This window comes from Ambystoma mexicanum, chromosome 2p (genome assembly GCF_040938575.1).
Source record: "Ambystoma mexicanum isolate Mex_15411 chromosome 2p, UKY_AmexF1_1, whole genome shotgun sequence".
In the NCBI taxonomy this organism is placed as follows: domain Eukaryota; kingdom Metazoa; phylum Chordata; class Amphibia; order Caudata; family Ambystomatidae; genus Ambystoma; species Ambystoma mexicanum.
Window position 1 is genome coordinate 563086271 of NC_090923.1, and position 23804 is coordinate 563110074.

Genomic DNA, 23804 nt, shown 5'->3' on the forward strand with positions numbered 1-23804 from the left:
CTTTTTCACTGTCTAATGTGAAAAGACCTAGAAGAATAAGATTGCTGGTGAGACACAAATTATTAGGGAGCAAGTTACAGAGATCCTTTCAGCATGCCATTCCAAGAGGTTTGAGAATCTCGTTGACCATAAGACTAGGATTCGCATAAGCATAAAAAGCAGATTATGCAGACTTTAGCGTTCTCCAAGTCTTAGGCAAACTAGGTCAGCCCGTTTCTTTGAAGTCTGCCTTGATTCATGGCCACGTCAGAGGAGGCAGTCGAAATCTGCGGGAAAATATATGAATAAGCAGGATTATTTTTCACATTTCTTTTAGGGGGCAAGGGTGGTGATCGATCCAATCTGAAGGGAACACATGAAGATTGCTGGAAAAAGACTGCAACCATACACATTGCTATTTCTCAATCTAATACTCAAAATACTATACCCGCCACACCCAACTGCACTGTAGAGTATTTACTTGAAACATTCCTCAGTATTAAGAAATCCATGCTAGCTGAGCTGCTGGAGTGTGTTTATTGTTCTCCCGCTTCCAGTGGCTGCGTCGTCCTATCTGATTCTGCAGGCTCTTTCTGCTTCAAAGTGAAGGGTGAGTGGAAAATTCCATACCCACTGAAGTTGTGCAGAAAATATCTACAATTTTCCAAATCTGCGTGTGATTTCTAAAGTCTGCAGAGAAATTTGAAAATGTGCACTCATTAGGAAATCTGCGCTTTTTGCAGAAAGATTCATGAAGCTGGTTTGGACATTTACCTATAGGTCAACGTGGCCATTTACTCCAAAGGTCGCCATGGAGCCACTGCAGTCTGAAATATGCCTGTCCTCCTCCACTTCAGGTCACAGAAAATAATTTAAAGCAATGAGGTGACAGAGGTACTGATAAAAGGGTTCTACGTGGTTTTAATTGAGGCAAATTACTCGGTGGTAATTTACTTTGACAAAGTTGCTTATCTTCTTTTTTTTATTTTTTTTTTTAATGAGGGGATCCCCCTTGGTACTCCCCCGCCACCACCACCCACACCAGCACCCCCATAATCCTAACCCTAAAAAACCTACATTTATTTACTTCCCCACTAAGTGATTTTGTCGAAGTAAATTACCACAGAGTAATTTGCTTCAATTAAAAACACGGTATATGATAACATTAGTTGAATATCTTTACTGTGACTTGTGGGCGGTTCCAGATTTATATCCTAGGTAAAGCTACATAGATTCTCTTAGTTGTCAGTGTTGATTTTATTGTTCTGTCCGTTTCTACCTCTGCTTCACTTTATACGGCAATAATTTAGCCTTTGTATGTGACCCTCCTTTGGCCATGTAAAGTTGTGATTGTTTTCATGGCCTTCTTGTATAAAGTAATTGATGGCTTTCCTCTTTCCACAGTTTTCTTTCTTCATGACGGAAGCCCTGCTGATTTTCTCTCCGGAAAGCTCACTGCTACGCTCTTTCTCCCGCAAGATTAAGGTCCGGCTCCACTGGGCGGCACAGCTATGTGCTCTTGTTTGTGCTACGCTTGGGTTGACCATCATCAGTTTCAACAAGTACCTTAATGACAAGCCACACTTTGCCACCTGGCATGGATTTCTGGGGCTTCTCACTGTGATTTTTGCTGCTTTTCAGACCTTGGGAGGCATCACCCTGCTCTACCACAAGCTGATCACCCGATGGAGCTTGGCAAAGCGGAAGGTCTACCATGCTACTTCTGGGCTGGTGGGGTACCTGCTGGGTTGTACCAGCCTTCTTCTGGGAATGTGTTCCCTCTGGTTCACGGCCTCTGTGACCGGGGGAAGCTGGTACCTTGCTGCTCTGTGCCCACTCGTCACTGGCCTTGTGGTCATGAATCAGGTCAGCAATGCATATCTGTACCGCAAGAGGAGCCAGTCATAAGAAGTTGGCAGGTGGTCTAAGCCCCGCTTTGCTGATGGTTAGCAGACATTTCAGGAAAAGGCACCCAGTGTCTACACTGCAACTGTTTTTTAACTTTATCAAAATTCTTATTTTTCTACTTTGCAAGTGCAATGCAATGATGCTTTTTTAAAACATATTTTTGTATTTAATATTGTGGTGGGAGTGTTAATCCACTCACAAGCAATTAGAACTCTCAGATCGCCTCTATTCACTCGTTCTGCTTATATTGATTCCTCTCCTGACTGCTCTTTCTTGGTCTCTTCGCCTTTATTCTCATTACCGTCCAGCCTTCCTATGTTGCTTTCCCCTTATACATTATTTTCATAGATACATAAAAAGGTAGCAGGCGCCCCTCTCTAGAAAGAACATGGCATGATAACCGTTTCTGTGTTTTTTTTTCCCATTTTGAGATTCCGCAGCCATCGCTTTTTTGCTCACTGTACTTTTCACAAAGGAGGAATACCCATTTGCATATCAGTCTTTGTCCTGCCCACAAGGGCAGCCCAGCACCAAAATGCCAGGCAAACCTCCTTTGAACAAGAGTACCAACAGCAACCCCAGATACGTGTTTTAGCCTTGTTGGGTTTCAAGGGGTCCACGCCATGGTTCCCCCAGGTAATGTAGGGTGACCAACCCCAAGTTACTTGCAAAAATACAAAAAAAGGTAGCAGGTGCCCCTCTCTAGAAGGAACATGGCAGGAAAACCTGTTCTCTGGTTTTTCACTCACATTGAGAGTCTGCAGCGATGGCTGCGGACTCTCAATGTGGACGAAAAACCACAGAACAGATTTTCATGCCATGTTCTTTCTAGAGAGGGGTGCTTGCTACCTTTTTTATATTCTTTTCAGAGTATGATCTCTCCTATCATTGGGGACCAGCAAACTCTGATCCTCTTTTAGCCCATGTTTTTGAGTACAGTCATCCCAAAATAGGGCACATTGTATGGCCACAGCACTGGTGATTTCCTCATTATTCGTGGTTAGGAGATGCTATCATCTTACCAGTATGTCACTTAAAGATTAATGGAGGATAAAGGTAGCTCAGTCACCAATGATCCTGCCTCTGAAGTGGGGGGTCCATTCATCGATCTTCCTGAAAGTCAAGTGGAAGCTCCAATAACTTTTCCCTATTCATGAGCAAGATGCTGTGAGGCCCTTACATTGGTGGTAGTGGATGACCCCTGTGATGCTCTGAAGCCCCTACATTGCTGGTAGCAGATCTGGAGAGTGATGCTCTGAAGCCCCCAGATTGGTTGTAGTTTATTACGAGTGTGATGCTCTGAAGCCCGCACATTGGTGGTAGTCCATCTCGAGCATGATGCTCTCAAGCCCGCACATTGGTGGTAGTCCATCTCGAGCATGATGTTCTGAAGCCCGCACATTGGTGGTAGTCCATCTCGAGCATGATGCTCTGAAGCCCGCACATTGGTGGTAGTCCATCTCAAGTGTGATGCTCTGAAGCCCCCACATTATTTGGAGTGGCTGATGAGTTAGGTACTCTGAACTCCTTACAGCACTGGTAGAGGATCATAAAAGAGATGGTCTGAAGCCCCAACAGTGGTGGTAGTGTATCGCAAGTGATATGCTCTGAAGTTCTATTTGTGAATGTTACTAGTTGAAGTCCGTGGACAAAAGTGGGGTCTTCCATGCTCAACAAAACCTTGTATGTGTATTCAGTCGCTTTAGCCTGTACCGATCTGAGTATTATTTTCTTCTCCATATCAGTAGAGATAACTGTGCCTGCAGTTATCGAGCTGAAAAGACTGCCGTGCACTTTGGGAAATCGATTTTGAAATGATGCAGCTGAATTTGAATGTAGATTAGTGACAGAAAATGTCTTGAATTCTAAGAGTAGCGGTTTGCCATTAGCAGGTTATCAGTAAATCGGAGGTTTCCCTCTCTATTAAAATCATGCCGTACATAGCTCTGCCATATATCGGTTGATTCTGTAAAACTGTGTGGAACTCTAGGCAATGATGCAATGTAGACCAGAAGTATGGTTCAAGCCATATCTTTATTTAGGTCACAATAGTCTGTTCAGTTTTGATGAACGCCCATCAGGTTTAAGGGGAAACTCAACAACTAAAGAGCAATCTCTGAATAAGTATGTGTCTGAATGGGCTAAACTAAATGGTGATTCCTCACTGTTCCCAATGTTCCCTTCCTGTATAAAACCTATTCTAACAAGTCCCCACCCCCTGTCCCCCACCCCAAGGCCCTGCTCGCCTAACTTATGGATGCCCTAGAATGCAAAGTAAGGCCAAAAGAATAAGGCAAATGGGAAAGTCTCAAACCGATCATTTGTGAGTCATGGAAGCTTCTGTACTTAGCTTAGGGTAGCCAGGAAGCTACAAGGATTGACCAAAGCAAATGGGTCTCAAACCTACTCTTCAAAGTCCATCCCTATTCTAATGAAACGGAACATCCTGGTTTCCTCAAGGTTTACAACAGGCCCCTCCTCGACCTTAGTTCAATTCAGACTTCCCAACTGGTACCTCTTCTGGACCTTGGATTTCAGGGTTCATGACAGGCAACTCATAGACCTTGGTCTTCAAGATTCACAACATGTTTCTCCTGACTTAAATGTGAATTTCTCACACCCTCCCTTATTCAGGGTTCTTTTCAGGAGGCAGCAGCAGTGCTCTGACCCTCCTGCCTGTGGTTTCGGTCCTTATCAAGGCATAACTGGTGGAAAACCATTGGCTCTGTCTCTTCATTTCCCCCAGGGATTGGAGAGGGACTGTTGGGGTTTCCGGTTAGTTTCCTCTTCTAGGGCTTCCATTGAAACTTTCCACCTCACATGTCTGCAGTCCTTCGTCTTCTCGCTCCAGCAGCCCCCCCACCCCGGGTCTCCCCTTGTATCGAGGGACCATCAGCAGGTGTGTCTGCTTCCCCTGGTCCCAAGACACTTAATGAATGTTCCCAGCTACTTTTATACCCTGGAAGCTGAGGGCTGGTTTCTAAGGCTGACTGATTAGTTCCTCCCCTGTGCTCTTGTATTCCCTCCGGGTTAGCTATTCACTGTACGAGTTTTCCCCCTTACTCATTATCGGATCATTGGTTGAGGATAGCGATTGGTTAATAAGGTATTTGCTTCCATTAGGGTTTGATTGGGCCCGCTAAATTATAGAAGTGTCTGCCCCTTGCAGTGCCACCTTTGAGATTGAACTTGGTGGCTCCACAGTGCTTTGTGGTCTCTTCTGCTGGGCGCAGCCTTTCCACAGATTTGGGTGCTGAGATAATTGGTTGGCGGGCCCTCTCCTACCCTCCTCAGCCCCTGCCAACCCCCACTACTTGTTTATATATTCCTGTACATGAGTAGCACTAACTGAGGTGTTGTTGCAATGCACAAACCCACTTAGGGTGATTACCTGTGAATTGCTGTTCGATACTGGGCTGACCAACTATTAACTCACTTGCTTTGCTTGTCCTGTTTGGTGTGTTTGAGCTGTAGGCCGTTATTTTCTTCCCTTTGTCTCACGAGTTGTCTCCTGTGGTTTGTTGCTGCCATCATGTGGACGCGTATGGGTATGAATCGGCCTCTCCCCATTTTGTATTCCTGCACCCGTCCATGCTCTTTTGAATTCAACATCTCATTTGTTGTAATGATTCAGAATGATCAAAGGCTTCCGTGTTATGGAGTTGTATGTATATTTTTAACAACCTGAATCGGTGGATCCGTCTACAATAGTACTGAAAATTAAAAGATTTTATTGGACTGAATGTTACGTGAGTTTTTTTTGTCCACTTTCACGTACTTTCAAAAATAGCTTTGCCTTTTCTAATGCCAGTTCATGTTTTGAAGACCGGTTCTTATTTCCACACAGAACCAAAGCTACCGGAGTCCACGGCAGGATGTGTTTCATTGCTTACAGCTTTTTCTCGACAACTTTTTAATTTCTTTTTACCTTCACTGCCAGAGGTCTCCCAACGCATGGGAGCTGTAGTCCAAAACATCTGGAGAGAAGCACGTGCAGACCTCTGAACTAAGTGCACAAACCGCATGCTGCTGTTGACTGATATTGTGGAAATACACGTCATGTCCAAGATCGCACAAGATTTAACAAGGTGAAAAGTAACATTTCCTGCACTCAAATTGTTACTTATTGCTCAGACTTGTTGATTATGTAATTCCATAGATTGAATGGGAGCGAGTACATGCTGCCTCAATATCCTTGTGGCAGAAATCTTATGTTGAACTAGACAACCTGCTAAGCATCAAGTTGTCATTAAAAACCTACATTTTGTAATGAGTAACTGGAAGTTTGGTGAATTGTAGACTCTGTGGGTTACACATTGGGAACTAAACAGAAATCTCGTTTTGGCTACATGCCAACGAGGTGAATCCAACACTTGCTAAATTGATCCAATTTCAGTAAAAACTTGATCGCTGTAACGATTCGCAGGATCTCGTCACTTCTCAGTGGGGAGCCCTTCCCTGTGAGGCTAGGGTGGGGAGCCCGCTGCGCAACATTCCCCTTAGCGGTGGAGGCAGTGGGGACCTCACAGAGGGGGACTCCCCTCTTGAGTGCAAGGACTCCCGTTCCATCACAGAACTCCCTAAACAACCTTTTGGAGGAGCCACTAATACCATCAGAGCATCAGAAGAACCGTCCCAAAGACTGTCACTGTTTGTTATTGTAACTTCACACAAAGTAACCAACAGCAAGATGAACGTACTGAAAAGAAGAGTGTGCAAGAAAAGAAGATTACTCAGTGGTTGGAAGCCAACCATACTGTGACGAAGAAGATTGAGCGAGTAACAAAGAACACTCAAGCGAGCGGAACAAATAACTACAGCTCTATACTGGGGAGGACCCAACACTTCCCAATAAAAAGGAAAGCAAGGCCAACATACAATGTTGTTGGTGAAGCCCGGGAGTTTCATACCTGTAGATCGAGAGAAACCATGAGTCCGGGTGGTCCTCAGTTGAGAGGACGCTGTCGACTGAGAAGGAAAGGAGGAATGGAGAGGGCGGGGAGCCAACCCGTGTATGCCCAAGGAAATCTAGGTGGTGGTGTGACCCAGAAGAGGTGAACCGTCTGGTCCTCAAACAATGCAGAGACCGCAATAGAATGGGCTCTTTGGAGCTGGACATTGAAGCAGGAAGAAAGAAGAGACGCTAGAAGCGTTCGAGCTACGGGAGAGAGCCCAAACCCTCAGGAACAACTGGTGATGCCAAACTGATGAAACAAAGGTAACTGGACCGGTGGGAGACCCAGGAGGGGAACAGGTCAAGACCCCATCTTAATAAATCAAAGAACTTTGTTTAAAGAACAACCGGGGGAAACTCAGAAGGTGGAAGAGCCACTTGGAGGCACTAAAGGAACTGCTTCATATAATCACAAATAACTATTTAAAGATAAAATATTGAGGCTAGAGCAGCCTGTCCAGGAGAAGAGCCATTCTCCTGGACCTCTTTCTGTTTATGTTTTGATTAATGGTAGGGTCAGCAAAGGATACTTTTTGGACGGAGGACGGACCATTGATATTGACTACTTTACTGACGAGGAGCACCATAGTTTTGTGTAAGGTAGGGAAAACTCTTAAGATAGGGATAGACAGGCCTTTTTCCTGTTATTTAAATAAGACATTGGGTCTCATTACACGGAAGGCGGTAAGGGTTAACGGTCACCAGTAATGTTACCGGTGACCGTTAACCCTTACCGCCTTATTATGAGGTCCCTTTGCGGGTTGGTACTTTAACGCCTGCTTTTAGCAGGCGTTAAAAAAGGAACCCGCAAAGGGACCTTGGTGCTAATTATGGTACCGCAATTTGCGGTACCGTAATTAGCACCTTCCCCATTATGCCCTATGGGGGCAAAAATGGGAATGGGGAAGGGTCTTGGTGAATGGGGAATTACCGCCCCCGCTCACCTTTGGAGTATGCCAGGAATTTTGCCATCCACCAAGGCGGACACGGTAAAATACCGGCGGCAACCATGGCGCTAATAGCGCCATGGTTCCCGCCTACCGTGTAATGAGGCCCTTTGTAAAAATGCCACCATTTGGTCTGTCTCCTTCTTCTGACCTACAACATCACCCACGAGCTGCATTATCTGGAGTATTTTCATTGGAGCAGCTACAGCATCCATGTAAAGAGCATTTCCATGTTCTTTCCCAATGCAGACAAGAACTGAATGATTGAGACCTGGCGCCGCCCTCTGTGACGAGGCATACATGTCCTCCCAACTGTTAATGATCAAAACCCTCTTTGTGTAGTTGCATGACCATACAATAAGTATTCCTGGTGTTTTCAACCATGGCCCGGCAGCTGCCTGCTTTCACCCAGGCCAGGGAGTGACCACTAAAGTCCCACCCACTCCCCAGACTAGCTGTGGAGAGAAACTGACTTAGGCAACCTGCAATATACTGATAACGTCCGTTAACATGAGATTGTTCCATGTCCGGAGTTCTTAACTCCCTCATATCCCATGATATTGCACAAAGGGACATTTTTCAGCCCCAAGGGGCAATTATTTTATCACCCATCAAATGGCCATTGATAACCATGCCTCCATTCCTGTCTCATTTTCTCTGGGTACCATTGAATGTACAGGTTAAGATCTAACACTGGCTGGTACACCTTCCTACCTAGCAGGCCTCAGTCTACCCCCCATGAGCGGTCAGGCCACCAAACAGTACAGCATACTGGCTGATGCTAGACTATAAACACCCTCCCTAACTAATGGCAGCTGCAGTCTGCCTTTGGTTAATGTTCTATACTGGCCACTTATTGTGGTCTATGCACAAGCACCTTTTAGAGCACAGTACCTTATGTTGTGCAGTTCAATTCCCCATGGCCGTGTACCACGTGTGTTAGCTTGCTGGATGCCCTTTGGACCTTTATTATTTCCTTCATGGCTGTGTACAATCTTTGTAGAAACAGTATTTGTTCAGGGGACGGGCCCACCATTCCACACTGCACACCTGTGTGGTGCTTTCATTGGACGAGGCTTGGGGCAGTCCCTCCTTAATACGGTGTGACGCAGGTGTGCGGCACCTGATGCTCTTTGATCCCCACATTTGCCGCTGCTTCCCAGACAGACATTGCTTATCAAATATGCTTGACTTTGCTACACGCTTTTCCACGCAGCATAACTGGCCCCCTGGGCTCTTATTTTTGTGACAGGGTCGTGCCTCAAGAAAGCAGGGCCATCTCACCCTATTGTTGTGTCCCGATGGGACCAGTGGGTCTGGTACAGAGATGCCTTCCCCACCCATGACACGGACACCAGTTCTGCTTGTGCCGATCTCTGCTTGTGCACTGCCTTAGCTGCAGGGACAGGGATGTCTTTATTAACCCAGCGCGATGACATACCCCATCGTAGCACTTTAAAGGAACTCCTCCTTTTGCATAACAAGCAAATTTAAAAGAAGCATAACCATAGCACAATCATAAAAGTGTTTGAAAACGTCTTTCACAAAAACAGTTGCCCTTCTGTCACCAACACCCCCCTACCATCAGCCATCTTTCACATGGTCTCCCAAGTTTGACGGCTGGCACCTGGACTCACGAGCCGGATACCTGCTCTCGCTTACTGGTACTTGGGGTGCTCCCTCTGGTCTATCGGAGCCAGTGTTCTCACTTACAGTCTCACTCTGCATCAACCACCACTGGTCATTTTCTTCATCACTGTCTCGCATCTCCAAACTTGGCATTTGTCCGTCCCCCTTCCATGGACACTGCCTCCCCCGGGGGCAGGAGAGCCAGTGAATCTGAAAGAAACAGGAATTCCAGGTAATCGTTCCTTGTCCATCTCACGCCATCACCAAGGACCCCTTGACATCGACCACCTGGAGTGGCCTAGGCTTGTAGGTAAAATACATCTTCTTGGTAGAATACCTTGACCATACCAGCACTGTATCTCCTAGCACCAATGGGTAGTTCTGGAGGCCTCATCAGCTGTTCTCGCGTTCAGTGACCCTTTCTCGTTCCTCTCGCACATCATCAATCATCCCTGGCAGTCTTTCCTCATAATCGGGGTTGAAACCCCGGGGACACCTTTTGAAAAAGGGCTTTGCCGGAGCCACACCTGTGGAGCAGTGGGGTGTTGTGCGGTACTCCCAAAAGGATTTGGGAAATGCACCCTTCTCTCGCACAGTCCCTGGCCATGCGCTATCCGGAAGACCTTGTGTAAGGTGCGCATAAAACGTTCCGGCTCGCCATTTGCTTGAGGCCACACAGTGTTTATCCTACGGTGGCGCTCTCCCCGTTCCTGCAAGAATTCTGAGAACTCTGTACTTTGAAAAGGAGGGCCAATGTCCAAGCACACGACTTTCGGGAAACCATGTGTGGCAAAGATTTTCTCCATTGCTGTTATTACATCATGGAGTGTGGTCGATGGGACAAACTCTACCCCCGGATAACGAGACCGTAGATCCACAATTAGTAGGTGAGAGTCTTGGTGAGTAGACCCAAAGGCCATGTGCACGCACTCCCATGCCATTTCCCTCCTGGCCATACAATCTCAATTCGGGGCTCCATGTGCTTCGGGGAGGCTGCATGGCACCATAAGCACGCCTTTACAAACGTCTCTACCTTCTCCTCCAATGCTGGAATCCAAACTTTGCGGCGCAAACGATCCTTGGTCTTGGCAACACACAGATGGCTTTGGTGTGCCAATTCGATGACCATATGCACCAGGGAGGCAGGAACCACCATTAGTGATCCTCGCCGCAGAAGACCTTCGTCTGTGAAAGTGAGCTTGTGATTCACGTGCCATAATCTTTCCAATGTCCTTTCCCTTTGTGTTCTTTTGAGGTTGACAGGCCACTTCTCCACTCACCCCGATTCACACCATCCTGCATGATGCTGAAGCTTTCGTCCTTCTGAGACTTTTCCTTTAATTCATCCACGGCCATCGAGTTAAGAACGACCCCTACAGTGACCAACCTCACAAAATCCTAAGTTTCTTCTTCCTCCACACTCGTGTCCTTTGAACTTCCCACCTTGTGCCTGGACAAATAACCAGCAACGTTATCGTCTCTGGGCTGATATACCAGTGTCCCATTGTATTCTTGCAGGACAAGAAGCCATTTTTCAATTCGGGCAGGGCATTTCGCCGATGACCCCACCATGAATGGGGTAAGGGGTTTGTGATCTGTCACCACTCGCACATGTTTTCAGAATATATACAAATGATAGTGACGACAACCCCACAGCACGGCCAACGTGTCACGCTCAATCAGGGAATACTGCTGTTCCATCATGGACAATGCTCTGCTGTACGCCACCGGCTGGAGCACCCCTTTTCGATAGTACTGCGCGAGGACTGCACCCAGACAGAAAGGGCTTGCGTCGACTAATTTCAGTGTCTAAACTGGGATCAAAAAAATGCCACACTCGGCTGACCAGGCCGCCTTTATGTCCTCAAAAGCCCTCTGCTCCAGTGGTGTCCACTGCCACACCAACTCTTTTCTCGTGAGATTTCTGAGGGACTCTGAGATGGTCGCAAGGTCCTTGATGAAGTGGCCATAATATGTGACCAGGCCAGAAAACCTCAGACCTCACAGTTTTGGGGGCCTTGGCCTCACGTATGTCTTTCACTTTTGCGGGGTCTGCCAATAGGCCTCCCTCCTGAAATATGAAACCAAAAAACTAAATTTTCCTCTTTAGAAACTCACATTTCTCTTTGTGGAGCGTCAACCCAATCAAGCAAATTTTCTCCAGGACTTTCTCCAGATGCTCGAGGTGCTGAGCCTCCGACCGGGCAAACACTGAGATGTCATCGCTGATGTTCAGCGCACCCTAAATGACAGCCAATGCTCCACGGATGGCATTTTGGAAGATCTCAGCTGCCGAAGATATCCCAAAACGGAGTCTCTTGTGAGCCCTTTGTGTGTTGTAAATGTTGTTATATATCTCATATCCTGATGCAGAGCCAGCTGATGGAAGCCAGCCCTCAGATCCAATTTTGAGAATAACGTAGCACCCAGCAGGCCAGCTATGATGTAATTGATGGTGGGTGTGATATGGCTCTCCCTTTTCGGACTGACTCAGGCTGTTTAGGCTTGCGGGCAATGACGATGGGAGACACCCACGGGCCCATTCACTGGTTCAATTATGTCCAATTGGACGAGTTTCTGAAGTTCCTGCTCTCGCAGATGAAAAGGCCCCCGTCTGTGCTTCAACGCTACACATTGTACAGACCCGTCAATGTGGAGCCGTATGGGCTCTCCTTTCATTACCAACTTTCTATCCTCTATGCAGGATCTGGGTCTTCCTCAGTGGATATCTGAACCTACCCACATCCGTGGGAATACCCTTGACTTGGTTTTTGCCCCTATAACTGCTCTTTCTTCTATTTCTGTCAGTTCTTTGCTCTGACCATTTTCTGATAGCATTTTCTTACCTCCTTCAGGTTCTCCCTCCCCGTCCTGTTAAACCCTCTGTCCTTAAACATAGCTGGCTGAGAGTATCTTGTCTCGACCTGACCTCTGCTTTGCTTGCTAATTCTGGCAATGCTGTGGACTGCTCTCTACTCATGCTTGAAGCCGCCTTCCTAGCCTCGGCTGACCTGTTGGCCCCTATTAAACTTTGTAAACCCAAAACTCGCACCCCTGAACCTTGGTTCACTGATTTTATGGCACTGAAATTGCACTGTTGTCAGGCAGAGAGAAATTGGCGTTTGGATTACTCCCCTTCCGCTAAGAACTTATTATGCTGCTTTCTCTCGGCCTATCATAAGGCTCTTACTACTGCTAAGAAGCTCTAGTACAGCCAGAAAGTTCAATTAGCCCTTAATAAACCTAAGGCCCTCTTTGATCTTGTTCAATCTCTCTCTTCCCCTGAGAATAGTAGGGCCTCGGTCCCTTCTTGGCAGGGCCTGTGTGACTCTTTCTGATTTCTTTCTTGAAAAAATCTCTGCGACCATATAAAGGCTGGTCTGCCGTCACTCACAGCCCCTAAAATTGTTACTCCAACTGCTTCTTGGTCTTCGTTTCCGCAGTTTTCTAACTCTGACGTATTGTCAGCCATTTTTAAACTGAAGTCGCATCTCCTAACAATGCTATACCTCTTGCTCTTCTAAAGGAGGTATCTGCTGACCTGATTGAGCATATCACCACTGCTGTTAATACTTCCTTTTCCACAGGGTTCATTCCTCCCTCCCTTAAGCACGCCCTGGTTGTTCCTCTTCTTAAGAAGCTATCTCTTGATCCTGATGTTCTGTCCAATTATCGTCCTATCTCACTTCTTCCTTTTCTTATGAAGTTGATGGAGGCTTTGGTGGCTCCTCTTCTCTCTAACTTTCTTGAGTCCTCTCATTTCTTTGATCCTTTTCAGTCTGGTTTACGCCCCGTGAGTGGCACCGAAACTGTCTTGAACTTGGTACTTGATGACCTGCTATGTTTAGTGGACAAGGGTGGTGTCAGAGCAGTCCTACTTTTGGATTTGTCGGCTCCTTTCGACACTGTTGATCATTCCATCCTGCTCTCTCGTCTTTCCAACGCTGGTCTCTCCGGCTGGGTCCTTGATTGGTTCACCTCGTTTCTGTCTGATCGTTCCCAGACTATTTCTCTTCCCCCATTCCGATCTAATTTGGCTACACTTTGTGGCGTTCCTCAGGGCTCTGCACTCTCTCCTATTCTCTTTAATATCTATATTAGATCTCTTCTGCTTCTTATCCACGCACATGGTTTCCGTTACTATTCTTATGCGGACAACACACAGATTCTCGTCCGCTTTGATCTTACTCAAGCTGAGACCGCTGCGCGGCTGAGGCTTAGGAACAGCTTGGAGGATTTGGGGCACTGGATGATGACTAACTGGTTAAAACTGAATGGCAGTAAGACCTAGGTCCTGGTTGTGGGTACTTCGTCTCCCCTTCCAATTGGTCCGTAATCTCGGTGTCAAAATCTCTGCTTCTTTGTCTCTTGATAATCAGGTGGCTAGTGTATGTAGTGCCGGGCACTTTAAACTCTGCATCCTGCGTAAAGTCTTGCCCTTTATTCCTGCTGAATGCCAGGCTCTGGTAGTGGCAGCCTTGGTTCTCCGCACCCTCGACTACTGCAACTCTCTCTACTTGGCCCAGCCTCGTTATCTGATCCAAAGGCTTCAACTGCTGCAAAATGCTGCCGTTCGTTCGATACTCCGCCCTCCCTTTGCATCCCACATCTACACTCTCCTCAAGAAATTACACTGGCTTCCTGTGGCCAGCCGGATCCTGTTGAAATCGCTGTGTTTGGTGCATCGTGCCTTTTATGGCTTGGGTGCTGAGTATCTCCAAGCAAAGTTTATTCATTACACTCCTCCCCGTCTGCTGTGTTCTCAGTCTGCGTGTCTTCTCATTGCCCCCCGCTATCGCCTGTCACCCATGGGAGGCCGTGCCTTTTTAGTGGCTGCTGCCAGAGCATGAAATGAGCTGCCTATTGCTCTCCGTGCAACTGAAGGTTGAGGGTCTCCCTCACATGCTGCCAGCTTGGCGCTCGTCAACTGGGAAGTCCGCCTACCATAGGGCGTTCCTTTCCCCTAGAATGAGTGGCTGGCGCAGACACTCTGCACACAGGCGCAAAATTATTCTGGATGCCACACCGACCACATAGGTGTCCTTTAGCCGGGCACTCTCCTGCATTAGGCAAATCATAGCCACACTGAGTGTATGCAGGATTGGGACCAGGCCGGGTCTCCTTCCTCTGTCAACCTGGCTTCCTACCGGCTCTTCCAGCAGGCTGCTTGCCCACCACACACACATCTTCCTGCTTTTTCAACTGGAGGGCTGATCCATCTTGGATGCCCTCACATCTGTCAACGCGTGCAAGCAGCCAATCTCCAGACTGCATGCCAAAGAAATACCAGGCTCTCATAGGATTTGCTGCATCATCTTGACTGACACACAGCCACGAATGAGTTGTTGCTGCACCTCCTCGTCTTCATTGGCCTATGCACACGTGGTTGCGAGTTGGTGGAAGCACGCATGAAAAGCGTCCAGACTCTCACTGGCCTTCTGCGTGGTCGACCTCATTAGAACCCTCTCATAATCTGTTTTCAACACAGGGGCAAAATATGGGCCGGCTGAATGAGCGTGGATTTCTTTGCTCGATCTTCCAGTTCCCCTGTGGAATCAAAATACATGTCGAGCCGTTCAAGCCAAAAACTCCACTTCCAACACACTTGAAAGGTAGACATCAACATCAAACTCGGGGAAGCCAAGGACCCTTGCTGTCGAGGCAGTCTGCCCGCCGCAGGGGCTCTCGCCTCATCGCCTGACATTATACCACACCAGACCGGCCCTGGAATTGAAAACGAGCATGGGCCCTAATGGCAATGTCACAGATGAAAAGTGCTTCACTGCAGTGACACACCAACACTTCAGGGCGCACAAGCACTCACACGGGAGCCGCAACCCCAGTCAGGCACACACGTCAAGCTGAAGTGCCCAGAGACGTCACTGAAGAGAAAAACAAAAATCCCCTTCCTCTAGGGTGCATGAGCACTCTTTTAGGAGAGCTGCAGGCCCAAGACCACAGGGGACAGCTCACTTGCCGGAATAGGTGAAGAAAAAATAAGTATCCACTGCCACCACAGGGGGAGACAGAGTGGACGGGGACACAAATTGCCTTGTGCAGATAAGCCCCAGAAAGGCTTACGAATAATCCAGAGATTCCAGAAATTAGGCGCTGCACGTCGTTGTAGACGGTGAAGAGTGTGATTACGTGTCAATGGGGGAGCCACAACTCACCGTCTTTCCAGTGGAAAACATGGCAGAGCTAGAAATGGCTGCCATATCGAGCGGGCTGTCGGAGGATCAAAGCACATCTCACACGGGAGGCGGCCACCTCCACCGCACGACCCCTGATGATCCGCCTCGCTCAGGCTGTCTCTGGAAAAAGAAGGCAGTCACGTGGGTCCACAGTTCAGACCGCTGAACTACAGTGTCCCTTCTTCGCCATTTGTTGTGTCCCAATGGGAACCGTGGGCCTGGGTACACGGATGCCTTCCCCACCCATGAACAGAGACGCAGACACGTGTGTGCCGAGACAGGGCTCTTTTTATTAACTACGCACGATGACGTACCCAGTCATCATGTCTTAAATAAACCACACCTAGTGCTACCATTCACAGCCTTCACCCAGGTTGCAGAGCGGATACATACCTGGGCTTTCCGCACTTTGGCTCTCTGCCAGCATGCCCAGTCCCTGCCTTATCTAGGTGGGAGAATAATCACAGTGCATTCCTCTGTGCCCGACCTGTCTAGCACCAGGTTGGGCTGCTATCTCCAACGTCTGCCTACTCTTCAACCAGACCACACCACAGATGTGGTCTGGGATTTGAGCCTTTACCTGGGCTGTACCACTGATGTAACCTGGTACTTGGATCACCAGCTGGCCCCCTCTTGCTTCTCCAATGGTTTTTCTCATGTTCCTTTTCCGCCAACAAAGGCCAGTCCACTTCGAGGCATTGATGACCTGTCTTTTGTCCATTGTCCCAACATGCGGGTCTCATCGGTATAACCTGCAGAATAAGGCAAGTTACAGTGAAGCACAGCAGCTCATTTACATTTGAAACAAGCCAAGGTCAAAACTGTGTGTGTATTTGTTTATTATTTGTATCGCGCACCAAACCCTGAGGTAACTGGGCGCTTGCGAAATTTGAGGGTTACAGTCATAGACAAAGTCATCATGCAAATAGATTATCATCAACAAAAGGACCCTGGTTACAGGTGGGTCAAATAGTACGGTACAGGGAGACTGTACAGTGGTGAGCTACGGGGGCCGGGCCCGGGCGTCTCAGGTGAAGGTAAGAATGTGCTACTTATTGAGGAGGCTTGATACCCAGCCAGTTTTTTATACTGGCTTTGAATGTGAGGAATGAGGGTACGTGTCTGAGGGAGATGGGTAGGGAGTTGCAATGTTTGGCTGCTTGAACTGGGAAGTTAGCTCCTCCTGCTCTTTTTAGATTATATCTTGGAACCACTAGATTGTGGGACTGCGAAGATCTGGTGGTGCGTGTAGGTTGGGGAACGCAGATTTTCTCTGCCAAGTATTTCGGGGCAGCGTTTGTTAGACATTTGTGTGTGATGGCCAGGGTGTGTAGAGTGATTCTGTCTCGGATGGGTAACCAGTTGGCGTTCTGTCTATGAGAGGATATATGGCATGATCTCGGGAGACTAAGTGCAGCTCTCAGAGAATTATTTTGGAGTACCTGGAGTTTGTTTAGGTTGTGTTCTGAGGTGCTGATGAAGAGTGTGTTGCAGTAATCGATTTTAGATAGAGCAAGTGCTCTGGCCAGAGTTAGGCAGCTGGTTGTGGATAGGTAAGGTTTGCAGCTGTAGATTAATTTGTTATTGTAGGCCGTGGAGGACGCAACACTATTGACCTGTTTTTTAAGAGAGAGGGTTGAGTCGAGGTAGACTCCCAGGGTTTTTATCTCTTTAGAGGCATTGATTACATTGCCATCAATGATGAAAGAGGATTATTTGGTGTTGAGTTTATTCAGCCGTGCCTGAGTACCCACAATCATTAACTCGGTTTTATCATTGAGGCAAAGGCCATTAGTGGCCATCCAGGCTTGGATTTCAAGATAGATGCTATTTAGCAGTTTAGAGTCGTGGTCGTAGCAGCCAGTAAGGGGGATGAGGACTTGAGTGTTGTCAGCATAGTTGGTGTACACGAAACCCAGTTTGTCCAGACGGTCGAAGATGAGCTTCGTGAAGATATTATATAGTGTGGGTGACGCACAGGATCCCTGAGGCACACCAAACAATATTGGAGTCGGGTCTGCTGAGGGGTGTGTGTGTGTCTGTCTCTCCTGGTTTTGCTAGGACAGTCCGGAATGTGGCACTCCGTCCCGAGAGTGTATCCCTATTTTGGGGCAAGGTGGGGGTATGCAACAATTATAAAGTAAATAAATAAGCAATACACTACACTCAGAATTCTGCCAAGGGCTGCAACCCCAATGTGGATGTGATGGCCGTTTGGGTGGAGGAGGGGGTGGGGATGCAAGTTTGGGGGATGTGGATGTGAGGGTGTAGTCCTTCTTTTATGTTGCTGGCCTTCCCGGTTTTTCATATTGAAAATCTGGTCACCCTAGCCGGGTGCTACAAATACATAAAGCAAGGTAGCACTGCAATAACTATGAACCTCCCCCCCTGCATGGTCTCATCCCATGTAATACACCTACCTCACCACCTGCGTCTTAATTGTACATGTTAACCCACCCCACAACTGATACAGCACTGCACTTTTTCATAGCTGGTTTTATGCTATAGCAAATGCAACATAATGCATAGTTATTCGTCGTGTGTACCACTTTGTACAATAATGTGCACTTCTACAGCATTGGACCTTTCATAGATACACATTCCTTGAATGTTCCTGTCATCTGGGACATCTTAGTGAAATTAAAGGGCCGTTTCAAACAAATTGAATTTAATACATTAGCCTGTCAGCCTCATTTTGGGTGTCCTCCCTGGGAGCCAAAGTCATGGATAGGCTTTCAGAGTCTATCTTCGGATTGTTTCCTCTTCAAACATTGTGCATTATTCCATAGTGAATTGTCCTTTAAGTTATCTTTTACAGATAGAAGACTGTTGTATTGAAGATGTGGAAATCCTGACTCTGATTATTCTTCCTATTAGGAAGGATCTATTGTTTTGGAGGAGTTTCTAGTCAACTGTTGCCCTCCAGAAGTTATTCCAGTAGGGGAAACTATTGTTGACCGCCTGTGTCCTTTGCCTGAATCTTTTGGGGTATCTACTGTGATGTCACCACCACTAGTCATTCTTGTGTTTCTAACCGGGGCTAACCAAGATGCACCTCAAAATGTTTGTTTTAACAATTGCTAGACTTGGTGCCTCAAATATTTATGCTGACGCCCATAGCAAAGAATGTCTATATTGCTTTCAACTGCGGCACATTCCTGAGTACAGTGGAGTATGCCAGGTGCTTGATGCCACTCTTGTCATTGGCCCCTGCCATTGAAGAGAACCTTGTTTCTGAGAGAGAAAGAACCCTAAAAAGAAAGGACTAGATGACTGGAGCATGTTCCAGCAATGGAGTTTATGCCCTTAAATGATCTGAAGCCTTCATCACTAATCCAATATATTATTCTGGATGAAGCAATAGCATGGCATCAGACGCTAAATGTGAGGAACCACTTGGAAGATTTTAAAGATTGGGATTAGAGCCACTGGAAATGGTATTGTGTAACCATAAAATGAATAACCATCTGCGTCCCCACCTCTACCTAGCACATTACTTTCCCCTCCCCTCTCTACGGCAATTGGTACAGGAACTCCTGGACCAAAGCTTGGCAGATCGGGGTGCTCAAAGGCCACCCGAGCCTAATTCCAGTTAATCTGGAAAAGCTTTGGATGGTATGTGCTACCGCGTCAAAAGGAATTGAAAGACGTAGATTGTTTTATTGCCAACAACTTTTATGGCTCTTCATTTGTAAACCCTCCTATCCATTACATATCAAAAGACTTTCAAAAAGAGCCAAGAAAAAAAGGGCTGGTTTAATGCAGAGGGTACCGCTTTCTAAAAGCACAAAGAAAAACCAAGAGTGAAACCGGAGGACAACATATGATCCACCAGCTACCACCATGGAATTGAATCGTCATTAGACCACAAAAGCAGTTTTTTTCAAATTCCTTATGAATTTAAGAATATTTTTTGAAAAACCGAGCTGACCTCTTCACTTGTATTATGTAGGTACTTGCAGATATTTTTTCCACAAGAAAAATCCAGATGTTTTGCAGACAAAAACACAAGATTACATCCAGTGAACAGCTTAAATAGATCTAAGCACTCTCCTAGACACTTTGTCCCAGTAACGATATACAAATTTAAATCTCTTAAGCAGGAGAGCAAAAACTCTACTTCTCCCCTTAGCCCTTGCATGTGATCATTTCTAAGAAACTGGCTCAGATACCAGTGGTAAGACCGACTTCTAAAATAATAAACACCTTCATTAAAACTTCAATCTTATTGGGTGTTCAGTCTAATCACTCCGTCTCCTTAAGAAGAAATATCTTACAGAGACAGAGGATCTCGAACATACCCTAGATTTCAAAGCTTATAGAGAGGGTAATACTAAAACATTTGACACACTGGTCTGATAAATATCTAGGTCTCAATTCCAAACCAGAACACAGCATGGCGTCCATAGTGGCCTCAATACTACATGACATGAGAAACATGATGGACAACAGTGGTGTAGGGTCTATCAGAACGATGGCCCTGCCAGCAGCGTTGGACACAGTAGACCTCGAGGCCCTCCTTGCAGCCTGAAAAGACATGGGTATCTTGGTTCTTGCACTTCAGTGAATTGCATTATTTCTGGATAAATACGCATGTGCAGTAGCTAGCCTCACGTTTCAATCGAGATTTCATTAAACATTCTGTAGAGTGCCATAGGGCTCAACCCTGGTGCCCCTGCTATTTAACTGATATATAAATACACAAAGAGACCATTTATAATGACCTTATTAGCATACTTTAGAATATCATACTGATCATACAGATGAGGAGCAGGTGCAAGTGCATCTAGGTCACCTGGTGCCTTCCAGGTTGCTGCTCTTTTTCCTGATTTAGCAAGCCCGCCCACCTGGAGCCCTCCAGCCTCTTTTCCTTTGCAGATGGGGAGCAGTTGCAAGTGGATCTAGGTCACCTGGCCTAAGCCATGCCCACCTGGCACCTTGCAGGTTGCTGTTTTTTGACTGCTTACTCTCTGTTCTCTCCTCCTTCTCCGTTTCTCCATTTTCCTATCTCCTCCCCTCCTCCCATTACTTTCTTCTATGCACTTGCTTTATCAGAATTGTCCCTGGACCTAGTATGATAGAAACCTTGTCTGTCTCCTCCCCCCCTCCCCTTACTTGTTTTTTATTTTTTAACCCACTCTCCCCCCTCCAGCACTATCTGAAATGTCGTCAGGCCTAGTACGATAGTCGCTTGTTTTGTTCCTCCCCTCACTTTTTGCACCTCTCTGCCTCACCTTTTGTTGTTCTCCGGCTCTCCCAGCAATGTTGTCAGGCCTAGTACGGTAGTTGCCTGTCTGTTTTCATTTCCTTACCACTCTCCCCCTCCCTTCCTTCTCTATGTGTTAGCTCTTGATCTGAAATGTTGTCAGGCCGAGTACAATAGTTAATTTCACATCCTTACTGTTCATGGCCTGTAAAAATGTAATTGTATTTTCCCTTGTTCCCTCCCTTGCCTTGAAGCGCTTTGAAACACATTGGGCCTCATTCCAAGTTTGCCAGTACAGTAACAACGGTACCAGTAAACTTGCCAGTACCGTTGTTACAGTACCGGCAAACTACGAGTTCTGCTCGCAAGTTTCTTCCCGCCAGGACTGGCCTGCCGGGCAGACCGGCACCCGGGAGCAGAGCATGCCGGATGCACCGGCACCCTTCTGAACGGTGCCGGTACATCTGGCCTTCCTATTCCCATTGAGCCCTATGGGGCTCTAATGGGAATTGGGAGCATTTTTTTGTGGCGCACAAAAATGGGTAATTACCGGGTCCGGCAGGGCCGTAATGACCCAGTAATTGCCCATTACTTGGCGCCGTAAAAAAAATTATACCGGCACAGCTACCGCCGGTATTCTAATGAGGCCCATTGCGGATAGGCGCTATGTAAATAATCTATCATATCATGTTATGCAGACAATCCACAAATGCTGATCACAATACTGTTTGCATCCAATAAGAATTGGATCTTCAGCGCCTGCTTGATAGAAGTAATAAATGGATGAAGAAAAATAACCTTAAGCTTAATGCCAGGAGGACCAGCATTATGGTCATATGGGCTCCAAACGAATTTTAACCATGTGAAATGTGGCCAGCCTCACATGCCCAGATAAAATCACTTAAGGAAGAAATATTGGCATCCTACTGGATTCCAGGCTAACTATGGAGTCTCTGGTAAATGTGTAAAAAAGGGTTTCATTTCCTTAAACTCCTTTGCAGACTTTTCCCCTTTTTGTCACCTTATTTTAGATCTCCGACGGTGCTTGCGTGTTGTGTATATTGATTTCATCTCAATTACAAGAATATTGTTACAATGAAGACTTCTGGAGACATCAGGTGAGTTCTTCTTGGGTTCCTTTTATTAATTTCCGTGACACGTGAGGTTAGAACACCCTATATAAAAACGCACCATATACACCAATAGGAGTAAAACAATACCACAAACCCCATCCTGAACTGCTGGCCAGGCGGCTCAGGATCCAATAGAATCAAACTCGGATGATTAGGACAAACAGCCACCCCATCTTCTTATGGGTACAACGCATGCAAGTGATGTCACACCAATCAAACGCCACATATCTTACCTCAGCACGAAACTATCTTTGTCTTCTCAACGGGAGAAGGGCCTACTCATACCCCAAGACTGCTACAGAGCCAACCAACAAGAGTTTCCCACAATGCCGGCACTTTCAAACAAATGCAAAGTAACAGAGTGGAGTAATGTTTGAAATCAAGCAACAAAAAAAAGAAAAATTCATCTGGCCAGGGCTCTGAAAGAAAACTCTCAATGCCAAAACTATATCAAGTTCTAATAAGCAATACGACCACCACACAGAGGCCTGTCAGCACCCAGGAACACCTCAAGACCAAAGTGTACGCTAATCCACCAAAACATTTTCCTTTTTTCTTTTAGAGGTGTTCATACCATACAACATTAACAGAAACATCCGGGATCCTTCTTTAAATTCCAAAATGCTGTCATACGTCCAGTCTGAATCCTAGTAGATTTCTCCACACTAAAACGTGTAGTGTAGTACCTCACCAATCTACACAGTGGTAGATTTCTCAATTCTCGATCTAGAGCATTGCCATTTGTACCATCTAACAACAGGTAATTTTCTCACATGCCAATTTAAATTCTCCAATCTACACTGGGGTCGATACGTCCCCGCCAAAACTGGGATGTCATCACAACCCAATCAACACTAAGGAAGTTTCCTCACCATTAAATTGAAAATCTCCAATCTACACACAAGTAGATATAGCAATATCAAACCTGAGGTTTCGTCCGACCCTTAACCTACTCATGTCACACACACACAGAAGAATTAACATGCTTGGTGTACGTCGAACCTCACATCACTCAATATTTAGCAAAATGTTGAACTCCCCCCACCATACACTTGCAAGCAGATGACCCACAGGTAGGTCAAATGGGCTCACATGAATCCAATAAACTCTCAGCAGTGCATTCACGCCACCCATAGGGAAGTGCTGAAATTACACTAAATCAGCGCCCTGACACAGACCCAAAGGTTGCTAAATGTCATAGCTCTCATATTCCCAAAGTCCCTATGAACAGGGGATGCCTAAATATGTCAAACAACATATTCACGGAACCCACATCCCTATGAGTTTGTTGCTAGTTACAGAGATCCTTACAATGTAAACTATACAACTCACTTTTTGATTTCCTGACATCCATACCAGAAACTATGCAACCTGTATGATAATATCCATATATATCTTGAAAGGTGACCTTCAAGTTCAAGCTATATGGGGGCAGCACTTACGCTGTAATTCCTCAAAATGTTCTCTAACTTTCACACAACACCGTTTGGCATCAACTGCCACTTTCTTTTTTTATTTTTATACTTGCGTTTTTGGTCGATATTCATCCTTAGACAAGTTTTTCCTAAGGTAAGCCAAAGCATAAATTTATGGTGAGTAATAATAATTTGAGTTTTACATTTGGATTACGTTGCACATGCTCCCGATCCAATCGCATAATTAGCAGAAAGAAGCAAGAAAGAGAGAACAAGGAGAAGAAAAGAGATTCTGTCTAAACATTGTTAGGTGCTTAGATGATTAGGATCCAACTTTAGAGCTAATAAAAATCGGATGGTTGCCAAATTTAGAGATATGGAATTCGAATAAAAAAATCATAGACCAGATATCTTTGGTAGAAAATATTCTGAAGTGGCC

General features: G+C 46.2%; 1 protein-coding gene across 2 annotated transcripts in view; it reads left to right on the top strand.

The window, feature by feature from the left end:
- Positions 1 to 5625, top strand: part of CYB561D2 (cytochrome b561 family member D2) — a 124760-nt gene extending 119135 nt beyond the window's left edge. For both annotated transcript variants that reach the window (XM_069644053.1, XM_069644055.1), the window contains exon 4: positions 1384 to 5625. In XM_069644053.1, the coding sequence (XP_069500154.1) occupies positions 1384 to 1887 (504 nt within the window). In that variant the 3' untranslated portion in view covers positions 1888 to 5625. The remainder of the gene's footprint in view (positions 1 to 1383) is intronic.
- Positions 5626 to 23804: the final 18179 nt, after the last annotated feature.